Here is a 21,379-nt window from a genome sequence, read left to right as displayed (position 1 = left end):
CCAGGGTCTATACCGAGCTTGGACAACGTGTGGCTCTACAACTGGAGGGCCACAATTTGTCTTCAGCTTGCAGGGCATGCTGGGACTTGGTTCCACAGCTGCTGGAGAGCTTCAGATTACTCAAACCTGGGCTAAACGGTCATTGTAGGTGGCTTGTTTTCCTAATGGTCACTTCTTCTAAACTCTGCTTCTCATACACCGTGTCCATTGTTTCTATTTTTTATTTTTATGAGCAGTTTTTCATTATAATAGCGACAATGGGCAACACCTAATACAGGGACTGCTGGAGGACAATAAGCCACCCAACCGGGCCTGAATACCGCGCTTCCGTTCCATAGCAATGCAGTTAGATGATTCCTGTAAATATAAATGCCCTTTTTCCATGTATGTGTTTGATATTTGTATGTATATGTAATTTTTCTTGTATAAGTATATTTTAGAATAAGGACTTTTTCCACCTGGGTATCATGTAATATGTCATCCTTAGGCTTCATTGTGACTTTGATGACTGCTTTGTGCCATGCATGATTCTTTCCCTTATGCTCGCCTGCCCCTGGTTGGGGAGAATGGGTGCACTGTGGGAGGGGGTCATTTTGGGGGCGTGGTTAGCCTACCTTGTACTCCACTTCCAACATCGCATAACATTCTGAAAGCTTTGAGTCTGTGTGTGAGACAGGGAGCGGTAATGGTTTGCCCTCCAGAGAGACTTTGAAGAGGAGATAATTATTTGTTGCAGGACAGCTAAGAAAAATTACAGATTTGTGGTAAAAACGTCCTTAACTTGCTAGTTTTTTTTTTTTTTTTTTTAAACCTATGTGGAATTATTTCTTTAATATTTGCACACTTTTTAAATAACCCAATGCGCCCCATGCCCCTTTTTGCATTGTGTTTTTTTTCTCCCCTTTGCGGCAATTTAAATTGTTTTTATTGTTTGTTTAGTGTCATTCAATAGAACACAACAAGAAATAAAGCTGTGATCGGCAATAATGAGGCAATACATTTGTGTATCTTTTTCCTGACACCTCTGCCTGAGACAGCTTGTTTTGATAAACTCATGTTACATGATAAGTCGTGAGGGGCGAGGCACTGCAGCTCTGTGGCTTCATTTTATTTCACCTGTGCTTGTGTATGGGAGCAGGCAACGGTGGACACTTAGTAAGAATGCCACAAATGATCCTCCGTGTGGTTTGCGTAGTCAAGATGAGGAAATCAAACGTCTGGTTGCTAGGAGCAGCTTAACATCTTTGTTTTTCTTTATAAGTCTTCATAAGTGTCCTCTGTGCCCAATGAGCTGTACCCATGTTTTACTGAACACTGCAATAAAATAAATCTACTGACAACTGTTTTTGGAACACAAGGCTGTTAGAGCGCGTTATGTGATGGCGTTTTTGTTCTCATTACAGTAGGACGTACAGCAGAAGCCGCTCAAGAAGCATCTCGCGTGATCGCCGCCGGAGGAGAAGGTCCAGGTATGTCCTCATGTCTATAGACCTAGTACAGAGAACAGAGGAGGGTGCAGTAATGGCCACTTTGTGTCATTGGCGACTCCCCATGACTTTACTCCCTCACGTTTCCTTCATGCTCTCTGAGCGCTAGCTTCAGTACTACTGAGGTCCCACATACTAGGCGACCAGAAATATGTGTTCCAGGTGTTGTGGGAGGGACATAACTCTTTCAGAAGGGACCATTATGTGGCAGGGAATAGGTGCTGAAATGGTTAATACAGGGGTAGCCAGCCTCGGTCCTCGAGAGCTACTAACAGTGAGTAATGATTACACCTGTGCACCAGCTTAGGTGGTCTGGAAAACGTGAACTAACACATTTGGAAAGGTCCACAGGTGGAGCTAATTATTTCACTTGTGATTCTGTGAGGAGACCTGGAAAACATGCACTGTTGGTAGCTCTCGAGGACCAGGGTTTGGCTACCCCTGGGTTAATACATCTGCTCCTAGCCTGCACAGAGGTGTAACCTAAAGCGATTTACCAAAATGTCTGAGGCTACACTCCCTTTAAATGTATAATCACTTGATTTCTATATCCATGTTTTACTTGTGCCATCCCATGCCAGGAGCCGATCGTACAGCTATGACAGTCGGAGCCGCAGCAGAAGTCCTGCCCACTACAGATCACGCAGCTATGGGCGACGGTCTAGGTACGCCGAATGTGGTAAAATGCAGAGTCATGTGTTTAATGCACAACCTTCTATCTGGTTGCCCAGGTATAGAAATTTTAGCAGATTGCACTGTTAGGTCTTCTGAATACGTAAGAAAGGGATTTATTAGAAAGAATTAACATTTCTGTCCAGTGTGTCAGAGGATTGATCGTTTTCTAATTTACCTAATTTTGTATTCAGCGTGCCAGTGCATTCTCCTATATACTTTACATCTTGGTTATCTGTCTCTTAGCAGGAGTCGGAGGTCTTCCTACAGCGGCAGCGATCGCAGTTACGGTCATCGCCGACGACGCAGCGGAAGGAGTTAATATACTTTATCACGTTTACTCACCCGTGGAAACATCGCCATACACCTGTCTAGAACTTCAAGTTGTGTTCATTCATCCACCTTACTCTGAACATGGCGGCTGCTTCCCGGTTGGAGTTCTTCAAACTGAAGTCAGAAGGAAAGCGATGATATTGGGTGTTGGTCTGGCAATAGCAACCAGTGGTGCCGGCAATGGTGTTTTAAGAGAGTCGCAGTCATTCGTATCTCTGTCCTATATGATTTGGCAGAAGCGCAGTGCGCTGAACCTAATTGCCGCTTTCCCTGACCACGGAGAAGTGAGTCGATTGACGCTGCTTACGTGTCTGAGCCACACGCCTTCCCCCACCTCTATAATAAAACACTGTAATATATATAAATGCTTGGACATAAGTGAACATCGCTCAGTAATCACCTCATGTGGACACAGTTTTTTTTTTTTTTTTTATCTAAATCTTTATTGATTTTTCTGTCCGGTTGTCATGTCTAATTTTGGAAGAGGTATTTTTTTTAATGTTGACATTCAATCCCATTAAATGAAGGGGCTGCATTTATACTTTAAAATGGCTGCTCTTTGCATGAAACATGAAAAAAAAAAATAATGTATGTCGTTTTCTTCGTTCCACATAATGACACATAACATTTTCAATATGTCCTACCGTAAGCAATAAGCAAGTATATGAGGCTACATTTGTACATAGGGGCTCCCCAATATGTCAGCCCAAGTTTCTATAAAGTAGTCCCGTAACCTAGTCGCGGTGGGGGCAATGATGTCGCTAGCACCTGGTTATGTTCCCATGAATGTAGGGTAATGGGACGGCTCTAGGATATGTACCGAAGGGTTGTTAATGCTTAATCTCACAGCATGGAATTTAGCAGCCAAAATACAGAAGTATTAAAAACGTTCCTTTTTATTTGTGTTTTATTCCATTTTCTTATGTGCTAAACCATAATGAAATCTATGTAGTGGAGGTTCATTTTGGATATACCATTTACAGAAAATGGCCTATTCACACACAACATGCTTGGAAAAACTAGGGTGCCGTTTCCAATTTTGCGCCATGATGTGTGCAATTTATTTTATTTTTTACACAGCTCAGCATGCCCTATTGCGCAAGTCACATGGTTCCAATTTGCCAGCGTGACCGAACCTTTAGTGTTGACCGAACGCAGATATAGGAAAATGTTACTTGTTTTCTACTTCATTTTTAAGGTGTTTTATTGAGTTGAAACATTCGCCTGGAGATTTACATTTGTTCTGTATGTTTGTCACAAAATGTTCTGTTCAAGAATAAGTTACTTTGAAAACTGTAATAATAATAATAAAAAAAAAAGTCCTGTACTTTTTGTAAATATATTTTCAGCTTTATATTCATTTGACCTTTTTCGAAAACTTTGTATGTAAAATAGTATTAAAAATAATTATCGGAGCGCCTTGTTTTGACTTAATACATTAAAACATTTGCTACCAGTGCTTGATGTGGAAGAGAAAGTTACATTCAGCGAGAGGGAAATCATTATTTAGCCTGTGTCTATGAAGTTGCCCCTACACAGAGGACTTTAGCCAGAGTGCCAAACCGCCAGGTCAGTGGGGCTGATGCAGCAGTGCTGAGCGCAGATTCCCATTCTGCGAGTGTGCAGAATGGGTCCTGCGTAATCGCACACAGTCCCTTCGATACATTTAAGGGGGGGGGGCCTTCCTGGAAATGGAGGAGTGTCCGCCCTGTTTTACGGGGGTGTCGAAGCCAGGGACTACGTCGACTGACAGTTTCCTGGCCTCTCAAGCTGGCCAGCCTGAGTACGCTGAGGCTTAGCTGGCCCAAGGCCCGGCGCTGTCCACCATCGCTACTATCGATGGTGATCCCAGCCTGCGACTGGGATTGCAAATGCAGCAGTCATACACCTCCTGCTGCAGGTATTATACACTTGTATTTCTACTTCAGGGTCCATAGGGGGTCCACAGGGTTGACCTTGGGGTTATAGCTGGAACAGGATCCATGGGCACCACACAGTTAAGCTTTTAGCTCCCAGGATGCACTTGGGTCCTCTATACCCCGCCCCCGAGCCACAGGCACCTCAGTGTAAGCTGGTGCCCGGCCGGAGTCGGTCACCGCGCAGGGGGGCTGCAGGAGCAGCCCCCAGAAGCTTTTTTATTTTAAGTTAGATTTTATTTATTTTAATCTTTTTACTACAGACGGCAGCGAAGGGCTGTCTATACAGACGCCCACGCTGCCGCTCTGATCCCCGACTGGCGCCGCGACGCCAGTACTGATCTGGGGATCGCGGCGGGAGGGCAGAGTCCGTACTAGCCGGACTCTGTCTACCTCCCAGGACTGCTGCCGGAGTCGCCGGGGATTCAGGTAAGCCGCGCGTCGCTGGCTAGCGGCGGCGCGCGGAATGCCTTAAATGCAGTCCTTTAGCCTCCGGTCCTGGGGACAGACCGGAGGCTGCTGGCAGTGGCGGCGGGCCCCCCCATAACCCGTGGGACCACTAGACCACCAGGGATAAAGGGGCAAGCGGGAAGCCAGCATCCCTGGGGTTATGGCCAGCCAGGGGAGGAAGCCTTCCCTGTCAGCGGCTCCTCCCCTCAGCTCAGCGCGCCTTTCAGCAACGCAGTCTGGCGTCGCTGAGCTGCAGTTACACGGCCACTCCTCTGAGGTCTCCAGCGGCCATTTTCCCAGTGGCAGCGCAGATCTCAGGGAGCACGCGGACCGGTCCCCCTGTGTACCTCTCCCCTGATTAAGGACTGCGTACACAGCACTATAGCCCTCCCAGACACTGAATCTGGGCAGGTTGATTGTAGTGTAAAGGTGCAGTGAGTATATCTTCCTGCATGGTATGTGACTATTGCTAGTGCTGCCGTCTGTGCTTATTTTCTACTTACTGTCAGCTTATACCTATCCCTTTACTTCTCCTACAAGCCCTACAGGTGTGTGGGGAGGGGCGTTTCTACTGACCTCACTTATATAGATCACGTATTTGTGAGGTCCGTCACATACAGTTGTGTGCTACTCAGTGCCATATTGTGGGCTGTTGTTCAGCACACCGGTGAGTGCGTTTTACTTCTACCCTGGTGCCAGATATATAATATATTCTGTCATGTCAGACGAGGAGGTTGAGCGCTCAGTGGCTCCGGTGTTGGCCTCCTGCGGACGCTGTTCTGCAGGAGTAGATAGGGAGGATTTGTCACAGGATGGCCTGTGTAGTCGATGCCAGGTGGCTCCTGGCCCATCCAGACCTTCTCTGGCGCAGGAACCACCGTGGGCGATGTTTTCTCAAGTGCTGGTGTCTATTGCGGACCGTCTGTCGGTCCCGACTGCTCTCCCTACTAGGGCGGTGCCCCAGCCGACCATTCCCCGGGTGTCCCGCAGTTATTGCGGAGTCCTCCTGGGTCTCAATCAGTAGGTCCCTATGCGGGGTTGCCTATGTATATACAGGCTTCCCCTGTGCCGCAGCAGCCTGTGGTACCTTTTCAGGCCCCTATGGCGACTCCTCCACCATGGGTGGATGTGCTCTCCAACTCCGTGCAAAATTTGGCGGCCGCTTCCTCGGCTTTTCAGTCAATGTTGCAGACTGACATGCCTTCTAGGATTTCAAAACGCCCACTCATGACACGGGCTGCTCAGGTATCGGACTCAGAGGGTTCCTCAGATGATGGGGAGGTCCCTGATGACACTGACTCGGACGCCTCGGTCCAGGAAATGGATACCAAATCGTCCATTAATGTGCGAGCACTAGTTAGGGCGGTGCGAGCTATTCTTCTTATAGAGGATGAGGCACCGGTTCCTAAGTCGAAGTTTCCTAGTTTCAAAAAAACTAAGGTGGCTTCTGCGGTGTTTCCCCTGTCGGATCAGTTGACGGATCATATGGCGGTAGCTTGGCAGGCGCCCAGTAAGAGATTCCTTCCTCAGAAGCGGTTCGCTTCTAATTACCCCTTCCCTGAGGCACATTGTAAAAAATGGGAAACTCCACCGGCGGTGGATTCCCATGTCACCCGTTTAACTCGGGGCGCCACCTTACCATTACCGTCGATATCCTCGCTGAAGGATCCCACGGACAGGAAAGTTGAGACTTGCTTAAAGTCTATTTACTCCCTCTCCGGGGCGGTGGCCCGACCGTCCATGGCCATCTCCTGGGTGGCCAAGGCCATTGAGGGGTGGGCCAATGCATTGGAAGATACCTTCCCAGACGACGCTCCGGATGTCCAGCGGGCGTTGTTGGGACAAATGAGGGACGCTGCTTCTTACATTGGTGAAGCTTCTTTAGATGCTAGTCTGCTGACCTCGCGGGTATCGGCTGCAGCGGTGTCTGGCCGCCGATCCTTGTGGTTGCGGTCCTGGAGAGCGGACTCTGATTCAAAGAAGGGTCTGGAGGCCTTACCTTTCAATGGGGAATTACTATTTGGTCCAGACTTGGACAAAATAGTGGACACCCTGGCTAAATCCAAGTCGGCCTTCCTTCGGCGGCACTGCCTGCTAAGGTTCGGAGTTCGGCTTTTCCTTCCTTTCGGGTTCAGGGTAAGGCGAAAGGTCAGTCCTTCCCGAGACAGTCTGCGAGTAAGACTGCCTCTAAACCCAAGAAGCAAGCCTGGAGTGCTCGGCGCCCTTCTTCCAAGCAGGAAGATAAACCTGCGGCCTGATGGGACGGGCCTCCCTCTGGGGGACCTCAGAGTGGGAGGCCGACTTCTTCTATTTGCCCAGTGCTGGCACAATACCACCACGGATGCCTGGGTTCGAGAAGTGGTCTCCCAGGGGTACGCCCTGTCTTTTCGGCACAGACCACCCCACCAGTTTTTCTGCACAAGTCCTTCTCAGGACAAGACCAAGGCGTTACAGGTTCAGGAGGCTATAGAGTCCTTGCTGAAAGCAGGGGTCATTGTTCCCGTTCCTCTATCACAACGAGGGACGGGGTATTATTCGTCTCTGTTTCTGGTGCAGAAACCCAATGGTTCTCATCGCCCTATCCTCAACTTGAAGTCTCTGAACAAATTCATCAGAGTTCCCAAGTTCAGGATGGAAACGTTACGTTCCATCATTCTGGCGATGGAACCGGGGGATTACATGGTGTCCCTGGACATCCAGGACGCCTACCTCCATGTTCCGATAGCATTTTCACACCAGCGGTATCTGAGGTTCGCTATCCTTCAACACCACTATCAGTTCCGGGCGCTACCCTTTGGTCTCTCCACGGCACCAAGGGTGTTCACGAAGATTATGGCGGTCATGGCCGCACATCTTCGGAACCAGAATGTACGGCTGCTGCCGTATCTGGACGACCTCCTGTTGCTGGCGAGCTCCCCGGAGGTACTGCTTCAACATCTCCACCTGACGATCGCTTGCCTGCAAGCACACGGGTGGTTGATAAATTGGAAAAAGTCCTCCCTGATTCCATCACAGCGGATGGTTCATTTGGGAGCCCTGCTGGATTCGCGTCAGCAAAGGATCTTCCTGACTCCGGAGAAGGTCGCCTCCCTACAGCTGCGGATACGCAGTTGCCTGAGCCGTTGCCGTCTGTCGGTCCATTCGGCTATGAGAGTTCTGGGGTCCATGGTGTCGACATTCGACATGGTGGAATTTGCCCAGTTCCATTCCCGGCCCCTGCAGGGGCTGATTCTATCAGAATGGAACGGGTTACCTCACCGGATCCGCTCTCAGGTGCTGGTGTTGTCTCCGGACGTTCGGCAATCTTTGGCTTGGTGGCTTCAGACAGCTCATCTGGTCGAGGGGTGCCCATTTTGGATCCCGGACTGGGTCCTGCTCACGACGGATGCCAGTCTCCGGGGTTGGGGGGCAGTGACCGGCTCTTTGTCGCTTCAGGGTCGTTGGTCAGCGGAAGAAGCACTTCTCCCCATCAACATCCTGGAACTGCGGGCAGTATACAGGGCCCTGCAGTCGTCCGGCCCCGCTCTTCACGGAAGGGCGGTACAGGTGCAGTCCGACAACGCCACCACGGTGGCGTATATCAACCACCAAGGCGGAACTCGCAGTCAGGCAGCGATGTCGGAGGTGTCTCGTATCCTGACTTGGGCGGAGGGTCACATTCCGGCGATCTCGGCGGTCTTCATCCCCGGAGTCCTCAATTGGGAGGCGGACTTCCTCAGCCGTCACGACGTGCATCCCGGGGAATGGTCGCTTCACCCAGAGGTGTTTCAGCTACTCGTGGACAGGTGGGGACTGCCGGAGCTGGACTTGATGGCCTCCCGTCACAATCACAAGTTGCCCGTTTACGGGTCAAGGACAAGAGACGCAGGCGCAAGTCTGGTGGACGCGCTGTCGGTGAAATGGACGTTTCACCTGGCGTATCTGTTTCCTCCGCTATCCCTGCTTCCTCGGGTTCTGCGGAAATTCAAGCAGGACGGCGGCATGCTCGTGCTGGTAGCTCTGGCGTGGCCCAGACGCCCTTGGTACTCCGATCTCAGGAGCCTCTCCATCGACGCTCCGTACCTTTTTCGTCAGCGTCGGGACCTGTTGTCTCAGGGGCCCTGCCTTTACCCGGATCTGGGTCGGCTGTCTTTGACGGCGTGGCTCTTGAGACAGCCGTCTTGAGGTCTCGGGGCTTCTCCAGTTCGGTTATTGGTACCATGCTCAGGGCACGCAAGCCTGCTTCAGCACGGATTTATCACAGAGTGTGGCACACTTACTTTCAGTGGTGTGAGTCCAGACATTATGATCCTCAGGTGTTCAGAGTTTCCAGGATCTTGGAATTTCTTCAGTCAGGATTGGATCTCGGCTTACGCCTTGCATCTCTGAAGGTTCATGTGTCCGCCTTGTCCGTGTGGTTTCAACGGCGGATTGCAATACTACCAGACGTTCACACCTTTTTCCAGGGTGTTCTCAGGATCCAGCCTCCCTTTGTGCCTCCTGTGGCTCCTTGGGACTTGGCGGTGGTGCTACGGGTCCTGCAGGGTCCTCCGTTTGAGCCTCTTGAGGCGGTGGAGCTCAACTGGCTGACATTTAAGACTGTTTTTCTCCTGGCAATTGCTTCGGCCAGGAGGGTGTCTGAATTGGGGGCGCTTTCCTGTCGCCCTCCTTTCCTGATTTTTCACCAGGACAGAGCGGTGCTCCGCACTCGTCCTGAGTTTTTGCCCAAAGTGGTCTCGAAGTTCCACATTAATCAGGAACTTGTTGTGCCAGCTTTTCAGTCCCCTGATCTTTCAGCTGGTGAGACTTCCTTAGATGTGGTCCGGGCGCTTAGAATTTATGTAGACCGGACGGCTTCGGTTAGGAAGTCTGATTCCTTGTTTATCCTCTTTGGTTTTCACAAGAGGGGTTGGCCTGCCAACAAACAAACGTTAGCCCGTTGGCTTCGTTCCGTTATTTGTGAGGCTTATGCACAAGAGGGTTTACCTGTGCCAGCCTCTGTTAAGGCTCATTCCACTCGTTCTGTGGGTCCCTCTTGGGCTGCTAGAAGTGGCGCTTCTGCTGTTCAGCTGTGTAAGGCGGCCACTAGGTCTTCTATTCAAACGTTTTTGAGGTTCTATGCGTTTGACACCTTCGCCTCTCAGGATGCTTCCTTTGGGCGCCGGGTGCTCCTTTCAGCACAGGAGCGTCCCCGCCCTTAGTTGAACTGCTTTGGGACATCCCCAAGGTCAACCCTGTGGACCCCCTATGGACCCTGAAGTAGAAAACAGGAGATATGGTAAGAACTTACCTTTGTTATCTCTGTTTCTACGAAGTCCATAGGGTCCACAGGGCGCCCGCCCTGACGCACCTGGCTTCAAATGGGCTGTGTGGCTGGTCACCGGTTTTCCGTCTCCTATTGCTGTGAGTATGGTTTCTTGTGTGTTCCAGTCTTCCTTCTCTCTGTTCCATATTCTCCTCCGGCCTAGGCTGCTTACCAACTGAGGTGCCTGTGGCTCGGGGGCGGGGTATAGAGGAGGACCCAAGTGCATCCTGGGAGCTAAAAGCTTAACTGTGTGGTGCCCATGGATCCTGTTCCAGCTATAACCCCAAGGTCAACCCTGTGGACCCTATGGACTTCGTAGAAACAGAGATAACAAAGGTAAGTTCTTACCATATCTCCTGTTATTTGCAAGGATGGATTTGCAAAGCTGCCTGTGTGCAATTCTGTCCGATGCTGAATCACCCCGAGTGTACGGATTTTTGTGTTCTGATTGCACAAACATGAGTCATCATTGTCCAACAACTGTTCCTACCAGAGTCCATCAAAATTGGCGATTGTTTTGGGCCCCTAGGCTCAATAATATGGAGCCAATTTGGTCTACAAGTCACCCGAATTGCCATGTCTGTGGGAACACCATGATTTTCTGACCAGAAAACGGGGGCAGCGTTGTTCCTTTCTAACACTTTAGCAATTTCACTGTCCAATCGATGCGTTGTGGTGTGGTAGTAAGATAACCTTCCCATTCACTGTCTTGCTACACAGACTCAGCTTATTGCCTAAGAACACGTTGGAAAGTATGGCAAATCCATGTACATGGAACTATTGATTTCAGGTCAAGACTAGGGGCCTGTATTTACTAACCGGCAGTTTTTCAAATCCGTCGGTTTTCTGCGGTATTCCCTGCTGGATTTAAAAGGACAATAATACGTGATAGAAAATCAGGCTTGTTTTATATTTTATATTATTAGCCCTTTAAAATCTACCAGATGAAAAATCGTCATTTAGTAAATATGGTTCCCGTTACTCCAGAACAATCGATATCAGCATAGGGTCCTGCAATAATTATATTGCGCTTGGTTAAGTAATTAAATTAGTAAAGTAAAAAGACATTACTTTTTTTAATTATTATTATTTGAGAGGCTTGTGCTTTTACATGGCCGTTACTGTGCAAGATGACACAGTGGAAAATGAATGGTCACTTACTTTGGGCGATTCAGTTGTTTTCGCCGGTGTCTGACTAATGGGAGCACAACTGCGCAATTTAATTGCTCTGTTTGGGCACAATGGCTTCTGACATTTCTATTTGAACCTTTTGAGGTGGCGAGCAAAAATGTGTGATAAGTTGTGGTTTGGGCGCCCACCCTAAACAGGACTTAAGACAGGTTTAGCAGTTTTGCATGGCCAAACCCGGTCTAATTGGGCGCGACAATCACAATAATTAATGGGCGCCCAGAACAATGGAATTGCTACACAGGGCGTCCATTAATTAGCGCACTTGAAAAAAATAAAAATTTAATCACCCCACTTGGTCCTCACAGCTAGACTTTTGAACACACATGTAGCCTCTACAGTCCTAATAAAATAATCCACAGACTTTACAAGGGAAAGGGAGTCTGACATGTGAACATTTCAAAAAGGAAGCTGGACAAGCACATTTTATTTTTTTTTAGTATCCTGGTTGTTTTACTCATGAGAATGTTTATTGTGCAATATCTGGCTGATGACACAAGCAGTGAAAAGCGCTGAGAAGTTGTCCATAGCAACCAATCTGCTTTGAAGTAGCATTTATCAAGTACATTCTATAGGTAGGAGCTGATTGGTTGCTATGGGCAACTTCTCCACTGGTCCATTTCTAAACGCTTTTCATTGCTTGAAACATAAACTCCTGTGATTAATTCATAATGGGGAGAAACAAGTTGAGCAAATAATGAATCCTTAACTGTACAGGTTTAGGCTGGACAGTCCCTATTCTAGGACAACTGAGAGGTTTGTCCTGTTACTAGATGCCCTTCCAATTCTGCATGTGCGCCTGGCATTGAAGAGGTTTTTGTAGCCCAGTGTTATGGAAGAGCTGGATACTCCGTGCGGAATCTGGCCCTGTTGCAAAGATAAAATGGGAGGGAATTAAGTGCATTAACCGATAAGAACTAACCAGCTGGACCACACTGTATTTACAAAGGACAATTTAATGATTTGTGTTTGTTTATACAAACTTTTAACTTTATTATTAAATATTGGGCCATACTTCAAAAAGGAAATGTTGGGAGAGAGAATTTGGAATATCTCCACGCTTTCTTGTTCATGAACTTCCTGTAAATGTTCAATGACTTTAGATTTTTAGGGGTTTGGGGGGTTGCAATTGGTAATTGGATGGGATCGGTATGGCCGGCAGTTGAAATCCCGAAAGCGGCACCCCGACATGGGTGAAAATCCTGAACGGTGATTAAGGTAAGTAACCCTAATCTCCCCACCCCCCCTAACCCTCCCTTAGAAGTGCCTAACCCTAGTACCCCCTCTAAGTTCCTAAACCTAACCCCCCCTTCCCTTCCCCTAGCCTAAAACCAACCCTCCCGGGGGGTGCCTAACCTTAAGGCCCCCCCAGGAGCCCCTATTCCTACCCCCCCCCCCCCCCGCGTGTTTGCGCCCAGCTTACCTTCGATCGGGTCACTGGGCTCCCGGCGTAGGTAAAATGACAGGCGTCAGGATTTCGACTGTTATTTAACCCTTGCTGGGATTAGATAGTCGGTTAGCCTGCGGACGGGATTCCATCCGTCGGCTTCCCGACTTTCCCAATTGGACACCCAAAATGGTAGAGAGAAGAGAGCTAGACTGAAGTGTCTTTAGCATAGATGCAATAGTGGAGGTTAAAGAAGAGTTGGTAGACACTAATACAAGTAGACTGTACATTTACAGCAAAGGCAGCATTGGAGTGAGATTTCCTCCAGTGGTTCTCGGCTAGTTGGAGGTTCTATGAGTGTTTGGAGGGTTGGGGTTTTGTATCACCAGACTTGTGTGGTGGTTGTGTGGAACTTTGTCTTCTATGATGGAGGAGAATAAGGTGTTGCAGAAAGAAATGTCTATATTAGGGCAGGACAACAGTAATAGAAGAGGGGTAATTCTCGTGAGGCTTTAGGTGGCAAGGTAAGGTTGAAGAAGAGAAGGTTGTGGTCAGAGAAGGATGGCTTGGAGAGCAACAGAAGTTGGAGGAGATAGGAGACAAGCTTCAGATAGTAATTTCTGCAGTGAGTAAGTCGTCATCAATTGACAGCAAAGGAGAGTTAAAAGAAAAGTTTACAGGCAGCAGTGTGAGTGAGGCTGTCGAAGGGCATGTATCACGTGAAATGAGGGCAGGTAAGTCAGATAATAGGAAGTATATGAGCTGGGCCACCACGTTGAGTGATTGAGCACAACAGACCGCTGCAGCATGACTGAAGTGTGGGAAGAGGAGATGAATGGTGTGGACTGAATGAGGAGAGGGAAGGTGCAGCTGGGCAAAAAAAGATGCCTACTTCATCACCTCCTTGTTGGCCCCCGGGGTCTAAGAGAGTGGATGACAGACCACTATTATAGAGAACTAAAGGGGATGCAGTCTCAAGAAGTAAGCCAGGTTTCAATAATGTCGAGAATAAGGGAAATTGAGAAATGATCATGTGAGCTTGTTTGCGGACAGATGTATTACTGAGTGCACAAGAATATGGGAGGTAAATTAAGTTAAGGGCCCCATTCATCAGGCGACTGTTTCACCATTTCCTTGATCAGACTGGAAATGCCGATTGGTGGCCATCGATGATCGCTAATCTGTTGGAAATGGTGAAATTCTTCATGTTAAAAATTTCCAATTTGCTGATCCTTATAGTATTTTGGTCGGGATCAGCAAATCGGTGAAATTTAACACGTTATATTTTACCAATGCCCTGACATCTGGGGATCGGGGAATTGGCCCAATACATTGTAGATGTTGAAATGGATGAGTTTGGAAGGATTAGAGGTATGGGGTAGGTGAAAGTTGGAGAGTGAATAGAGAGACTGAATAAGGTCCATGGTGGTTTAAATGTCCAGGTAAAAAGCAGCTGAGTCAGAAAACAAATTTTTGTGGGGGTTGTGAAGCTTCCAGCTTCTGCAGGTCAGTGAGTGAGGTAGGTGATGGGAGCAGAGGAAAAAGTAAGGATGGAGAGGCAGAAATAGGATGTAGGAGACAGGTGTAGATTGGAGGATAGGGTTAGTGGAAGTGGGTAAGATAAGGAGGAATGAGCCAGGGCATGAAGGAGGGGAACAAGAAATATGTGGTTTGAGAAGGGAAGAACCAGGCAGTTAAGGAGCGATAGTAAATAGGGTATCATGCAAAACAGCAAGTACACAGTGAGAACATTGCACAGGACAGGGCAGAATAAATTAATATAGAACAATGAACACTATAGTACATAGTATGGAATCGGGGGTCAGTGCATGGCAGAGATAAGTATCTGAGTGATATGCAATAATACATAACTTCTCAGGGCGAAATAAAGAATTGCAGAGCTGTGTTGCATAATGCAAAGCATCACTGGGATACTAAACAATCCAACAGAACACTGCATCGCAGAATGCATGGGCTGAGCTAGGAATCAAGTCGGCGGAAGGTTTTATTTGGTGTCATGTAGAGTGTAGCAACTATCCATAGTCTGCTTTTGGGCATGTATTTAGAAACTGGCAGCTCCCCTGTATGTGGAGTGTGTTACATGGTCTCTAGTCTGCTGAAGATGGGTAATTCACATACACAGTCGAGTCACATTATAATGACCATTTCCTACATTTGACGTCGGCAGCGCGTAGCCCACGAAGTACGTCACGTGTCGTGCTCTGGCCTGATGGGTATATAAGGTGTGCGATGGGCCATCTGCACACATATCACTCATTGCTGTCATGGGTAAAAGGGGAGATTTCCGAGTTGCAAAAAGGTATGACTATTGGCTTTCGGGCCAAGGGTGGTAGTACAGCGCAGTTTGTGAACTTCATGTGCTGCTGTGGGGAAGGTGTATCGTGACTGGACAAATGGCACCATTGCGAATAACCGACGTGGAAACTGCGGATCACCACGTGCCATTGATGTGAGAGGTGAACATCGGCTATGAAGGTGCATGAGGGCCATCCGACATGCTACAGTGGAGTAGCTCATGGTCAAAATGAACCTGGGGGCCACCAAACGTGTGTCTAAAACGTCAGTTACGCAAATCCTGCTGTCTATGGAGCTCCGAAGCACAAAGATGGTCACTGCATCTTTACTAACGAAGGTTCTTCGGCGGAAAAGGCTTACATTTTCACGCCTGTATTGGAATTGGACCTCCGCTGATTGGTGAAGGGTTTCCTTCTCTGAAGAGTCACTTTTTCCTGCTTCATCGAACGGATTGATATTGGTGTGTCAGACGAGAAACATTAGAGAACAAACACCTTGCAACCATTGCTGGAAGAACACAAGCTGGTGGTGGCAGCGTTACGGTCTGGGGAATGTTTTCATGGCATTCTCTGGGCCCACTCATCCATGTGGAAGGCACCCTCAACCGATTTGGTTATGAATCCATCCTTGCAGAGCACGGTCACCCATACACGCTGTCTTCCCTAAGGTGGATGGGATCTAACAGCATGACAATACGACATGTCACACGACTAGAAATATCCAGCAGTAGTTGGACGAGCACGACCAAGACTTCCAAGTACTTCCCTGGCCCCGAACCCAATTGAGCATCTGTGGAACCACCTCGATCGTTGTGTTCGCTCTATGGATACTCCACAACGCACTCCAGCAGCTGTGGGATGCACTGCAGTCAGCATGACTCCAGATACCTGTACCAACCTACCAGCACCTTATTGAGTCACTCCCAGCCCGTCTAGCTGCTGTCTGTGCTACACACGGCGGTTACTCTGGCTATTAGTCGAGTCACATTATTATGACCACCTGCTATGTATATAGGCACTGTAAACACTAATCATGCAATTACAGTTATAATGGAGGAACCTCAAAATATGTCTCCTATGCATTTGTGCTATATTTTATACTGGTGAAGACACTATAACCTTATTTTGTATCAATACTAGTCAAGTCTGTCCCGTGGTCTCAATTATCGAATCTGCCATCATAAACTAATTAACCCGGAATAGGCCTCTGCTGCCATTGTCACACTGATTTCTCAATTGAACTAATCTGTGTTGGAATGGAATATGTTAAATAAATGTGTATTTCCCAAACTATTTACTATATGGGATCCAGTTGGCATATACACTGTACAACATATTAATACTTTTAATTTGTTTCCTTTCTAAAAATAGTCATACATTACTAATTTGAGGTCAAGATAAACTAAAATGATTTCAGAATGTTTTTACTAGCTCTATTTTTTGAGCTACACTACTTGCACTATACTGTATGTACATTAGTAATATAGTCATAGTGAAAAGCTATTTTAAAATAATCTGATATTTTCTTGATTGAATTAAAACAACTGCTATTTATTTTCTATCAGTCACAAATAAGAACACAAAACGAAACAAACATACAGCATAGGAAACAAACATACAGCATAGGAAAGTACTATGTAATATAGTGGCCTATTCATGGAGGTGCTTTCTCTTTGCTTGTCGCTTGTACTCCTCTTTCTGGGGGATCTCTTGTCACTGTCCAGCAGTAGTGATCACCTACCCTGATATCTTTGTTCCATTGCTGAAATGTCTTGGTGGAATCGCTCACTATCCTTGTCACTCAGTGCACCACAGTTATCTTGTGTCGGTAATCCCGTAAATCACATATATTTGAATAGGGGAGGGGACAAATAACTGATTCATTTAATTGGGTCATTAGGCCCCGCCCCCCTCTACGCGGAACGCAGATTGCTGGGAAGATTCTCTCCATTCTGACCACTTCACTAGGAATACCCCTACATCGTCATAACTGGGCTATATCTCGGAACTCAGAGCTAACTGAGAGTTTTAAATGTTACATTCTTTGCATGCTGAAATCAATTAGAAGTAACTATTTTCGCATAAGAAACATTTTCATTGTTGTGCAGTGTAATGGAACATGACAATATTTTTCTTGCTCCAAACCATTTGCTGGATACCAATGTAGGATGAAGCAATCCAATCTCTATTTGCATTGAGCACATTGTCTTCATTGCAGGTCAGCATCCTGTATAGATACAGTATATTCTTCAGGAAAAGAGACCTGCAAAAGAAAATTCTGTCCTCCTAAAAATACAGAGCTCCCTTTTTCCCCTATAGGCTTGGTGCTGTAACAAATTGCTGTATTACACAGGTTCAAGCAGCATTCAGTTAATACAATGGCAGTGGGATTATTCATGCAGTGGGTTAGTTAATAATTAGCGGAACTAATTAGCCAGAGGCTAAAAGCAAAAAAAATATTTTAACAGTCTTGTAAGTAAATGGCCCAGAGAGATTTCAGGGAACAGCACAGTTTTGGCAAATCAGCTGGAAGTAGTTAATTGGTAATAGATTTAAATCTCTATAATTGGCCCATCTATGTATAGTCGGTCACGGCAGGTAATGGGTTATAGACTGTTAAAAGGCAAACGTCTGCCAGAGGTTTCAGGATGTGTCAGTAGTTCAGGAATAGTAGGCATTTAGGAATACAACATTGAGGCACAATAGCTACTTTCTATTCTGGAATCTGGGTTTAGACCAGTATTTCCCAACCTCGGTCCTCAAAGCACACTGATACCTCTTTTCCACCAAAAACCCGGGTCTTACCTGGGTTATCAGACATGGTTCCAACCCAGGTGAGATCCAAGTCAGACACTGTTAACACAGCACCATCGATCTGGGTTATTCTCAGGTCAGCCCTGTTCACACTGAAACTGGGTCTGCCCGGCTAAACTTGTGAGGTCATAAAAAGTGGGAGGTGACTGCTCTATAACCACCGGTTCATTTTAGGCATGACCCAGGTCGGATAACCTGGGTTGCGCCGTTTACACTGTGCTATTACTCAGGTCCATCCTGGGTCCGACCCTGGTAGCTACCTGGGTTGTAGTGCCGGGTCACTTGACCCAAGTTATTTTTCAGGGACCCTTTTACACTGAGCTGCGACCCGGGTAGACCCAGCAATAACTCGGGTTATCGTAGCAGTGTAATACCCCATTCATATCTCAAACCCGGGTCCGACCAGGGATATTAAACCGGGGTGAAACCCTTTCACACTGCACTTTCAACCCAGGTTATTGCTGGGTTGTCCCTTTTCCAAAACTCCACGGATGTTATTTTAAATGGACTTTTAGGCTCAGAAAGATGAGGTGTCAGAATGGAACAAAAGGAGAGGGGTGGGGACAGTTTGGGTGGCACAGCTGGCAGGTTGGGTGGCACATGCCTGGCTACTTTGCAAGGCTGGAAGAAATGCTTAACGGCGTGGTTAAAGCTGTGTGCCCAAAAACACCAGCACAAAGGTCAAAAAATTCCCACTCAAGCCTGGCTGCCCCACTTTTATTTTTATTGTGGTCATGACTTTTTAGGTAGTTTTTCTTAAGTGATATTAATTTATTGACTACCTGCTGCTGAGTCCTGTGGAAGCCTGAGAACTGCAGCAATTGTGCTATATTTTTTTATATATAACAGAATCCTTTACAGTTCCTGTCAGCTGTCTGGCAATCTCTGCCTCACCCCTAATTCTCAAAAGCTCCTTCACCTCATCAGGACAATTTGCCATGGTACTGAAAATCTGAGAGCTCGCTCTTTCTCTGTGTAGTGTGCTGGCAGGGCTCAAGCTGCTGACATCATCAAGGCATACAAAAAGCAGCCAATCAGCGCTTTTTCCTAAGTCCCAAGTTGAATAACCCAGGTCAGACACTTTTAAGTGCACATTGACCCGACTCCGACCCGTGTTTAACATATAACTGCCCTATTCCTGGAAACAGTGTGAACAGTAAACATATAGGGGATCATCGGAACACCTTAATCTGCCAGTGTTTCTATCATAGCCTCTGTTTACAGTTCGATGGGGTCTCACAGCTCTCAGGTTGACGTCTTAACGCATATTTCACGCTGACATCCATACCAAGTGGATGAAACCCTGAGACTCTGCAGAAGGTACTAGCAATATCAGCATCCTAGGCTGCTGCAAGTACACTATACTATCGCAGCTGTTTTAGTGGCCATTAACACTACCACCCTCCCTCTTCCATTACACCCAGACACCCTGCTCACTACAATGCCCAGCAGTACCCCCAAAGGACTAGAGGCTGTTTCTACTCTATTGCAACTGTACCTGTTATATCCCTGTGTTATCTGCTACCTGCTGTTTCTACCAGGTCCAATAAATCTAAAAACTGGCTGTTATATCACGTGTGGACTAATCGCCACCAGCACCAAACCACTGCACAAAACGTACCATCACATATACTCTGTCCAAGTGTATCCCCATCCTGGGTTTACAAACAAACAATTATCCAGACAGGAAAAAGAAAAGCAAAAATGTTCCCCCCAGCACACTGCAAAACATGATAATAGAAATCCAGATATCTTTGTTGCATATTGTGACAGGATCACCAGAGATGGCGCTGATGAGCAGCAGATTCTGTGTGTGGCAGGAGAGATCTGCCCACACAGAGTAGAAAGGGAGTGTGGGAGCTCACCTAATGGCTGCCTTTGCACAGAGCCCAGAGAGGGCTGGAGCAGTCAGGCAGTCCAAGCGGGACTGCAATTGGAGACCAGTGTGTGCTGGGAAGCCACTGGTGGCTAGGAAGGTGGAGTTCAGACCTACAGTAAAGCTGGCCACACACTAGACCAACTTACATCCAACCAGCCAACTAGTTGATTGGTTGGAATGAAAATCTGGTAAGGTATGGGGGTAAATGAAGATGAGCAATTTGCTCCTAAATGCCAGAAAACAGATGAAAATGGTCGTTCAGACAAGTTTGTTAAATATTTGATCCAAACAATTTGTTCAAACAACAGTTTTTGTCCATTTTCCAGCGTTTGGGAGCAAATTGCTGATTGTCATTTGCTTTCATACCTTACCAGATTTTCATTCCAACCAATCAACTAGTTGGCTGGTTGGACAGATAATCTTTAGGTGTGTGGCCAGCTTAAGACTGCAACTGTGAGGCTGTGGCAGCCAGCCAGCTAAAGACCAGGCCGGAGCCTCTGTTAACCTTCTAGAGAAAGCAGGACAGCTGACAATTGAGAAGCCAGAGGCCAAGCCAGGCCATACTAATTATTACAGTGTTACTCTGCAGGAAGCAGAAAGAGACTTGGACTTTATTTGCAGACCAGCTGCCCAAGGTTAGTCAGGGGTGAAGAAGTGAGTCGGTGCCCTGAATGGGGGCTAGACATTTGTTATTTCCCTTTATATGCTTACAGTAAAGCACTTTTCTTTTATTTATTATTTAAAAATGGTATGTGTGGACCCTAATTAAAGCACCAAACACTGCACCACTGATACTCTACCAAGATAATTACTCCAAGTCATCACAATATGGCGGAGACTGCAGGCAGCTCAATCTGCATAGAAAAGGTGGACTACAGCAACCTAAATGGAAATATGGACGCTCACTACACCTGCATTGTGAGATGCTCGGCAAGGTGGTGAGTGGAAACAAAGCATGTTGAACTGTTTAAGAGAATTGTCTGCATAGATGAGATGCACTAGTGCTGCAGTGTACCCTTTTATCCTTGGAGAAGAAGAGAAATAAGTATTACACAAATTGCTGGAATATTGTCTGTGAAGAGAAATGTGCACAAATGTTGAAATTCCTGCTGCAGCATTGGAAGGGTTAAAGGAAAATTTGTGGTTTATTCTGCTAAAATGCAATTTATTCCTGTGTATTGTATGAGAAGAATTATGGGAAATAAAAAGAAATATTTTAAAGGCAGAAGGCCTGCTACAAAGGTCCAGTTTCAAGCTGGATATTTGCAAAACCAGGTCTGGAGTTTACAGTCTGAATGTAAAGAAAGTTTGTTACAAGGAAGCGTTTTAACGTTGTTGAAAATCCTCTGTGGTAACGCTTTTCAAAATGCTGGGGCTTCGAGTAATGTTCCAGAGAAAGAGACATTTAAATTGTCAAAGCAGAGTAAAACTGTCAGTGTGTGTAATAAGGTGCCACCGGATTATGTCAGCATGGAAGAGTTTGACCATATGAACAAAGTTATGCATGATAGACTGACATATTATTATGCGCAAATAATTGACTTGGAGAAGAAGTCAGCTGAAGAAATGTTTGTACATAAGCAAGTTGAAGAAAAGTTGCTCAGTGAATTGTCCTCTTTAAAAATGTCACTTAAGAGCAAGACAAGCGAGAGCT

General features: G+C 46.8%; 1 protein-coding gene across 7 annotated transcripts in view; it reads left to right on the top strand.

Moving 5' to 3' along the window:
• The window catches only part of NKTR (natural killer cell triggering receptor), a 40,673-nt gene extending 36,843 nt beyond the window's left edge, over positions 1-3,830 (top strand). For 5 of the 7 annotated variants that reach the window (XM_088453083.1, XM_088453080.1, XM_088453081.1 and 2 more), the window contains 3 exons: positions 1,404-1,469; positions 2,069-2,152; positions 2,406-3,830. In XM_088453083.1, the coding sequence (XP_088309209.1) occupies positions 1,404-1,469; positions 2,069-2,152; positions 2,406-2,481 (226 nt within the window). In that variant the 3' untranslated portion in view covers positions 2,482-3,830. The remainder of the gene's footprint in view (positions 1-1,403; positions 1,470-2,068; positions 2,153-2,405) is intronic. The other 2 variants (XM_088453082.1, XM_088453079.1) reach the window with 2 other exon arrangements.
• Positions 3,831-21,379: the final 17,549 nt, after the last annotated feature.

The sequence above is a fragment of the Taudactylus pleione genome, unplaced genomic scaffold (genome assembly GCF_031769625.1).
Source record: "Taudactylus pleione unplaced genomic scaffold, aTauple2 ptg000571l, whole genome shotgun sequence".
In the NCBI taxonomy this organism is placed as follows: Eukaryota; Metazoa; Chordata; class Amphibia; order Anura; family Myobatrachidae; genus Taudactylus; species Taudactylus pleione.
The sequence above is the reverse complement of the archived record's forward strand: the minus strand, read 5'-3'. Positions and strand labels throughout refer to the sequence as shown.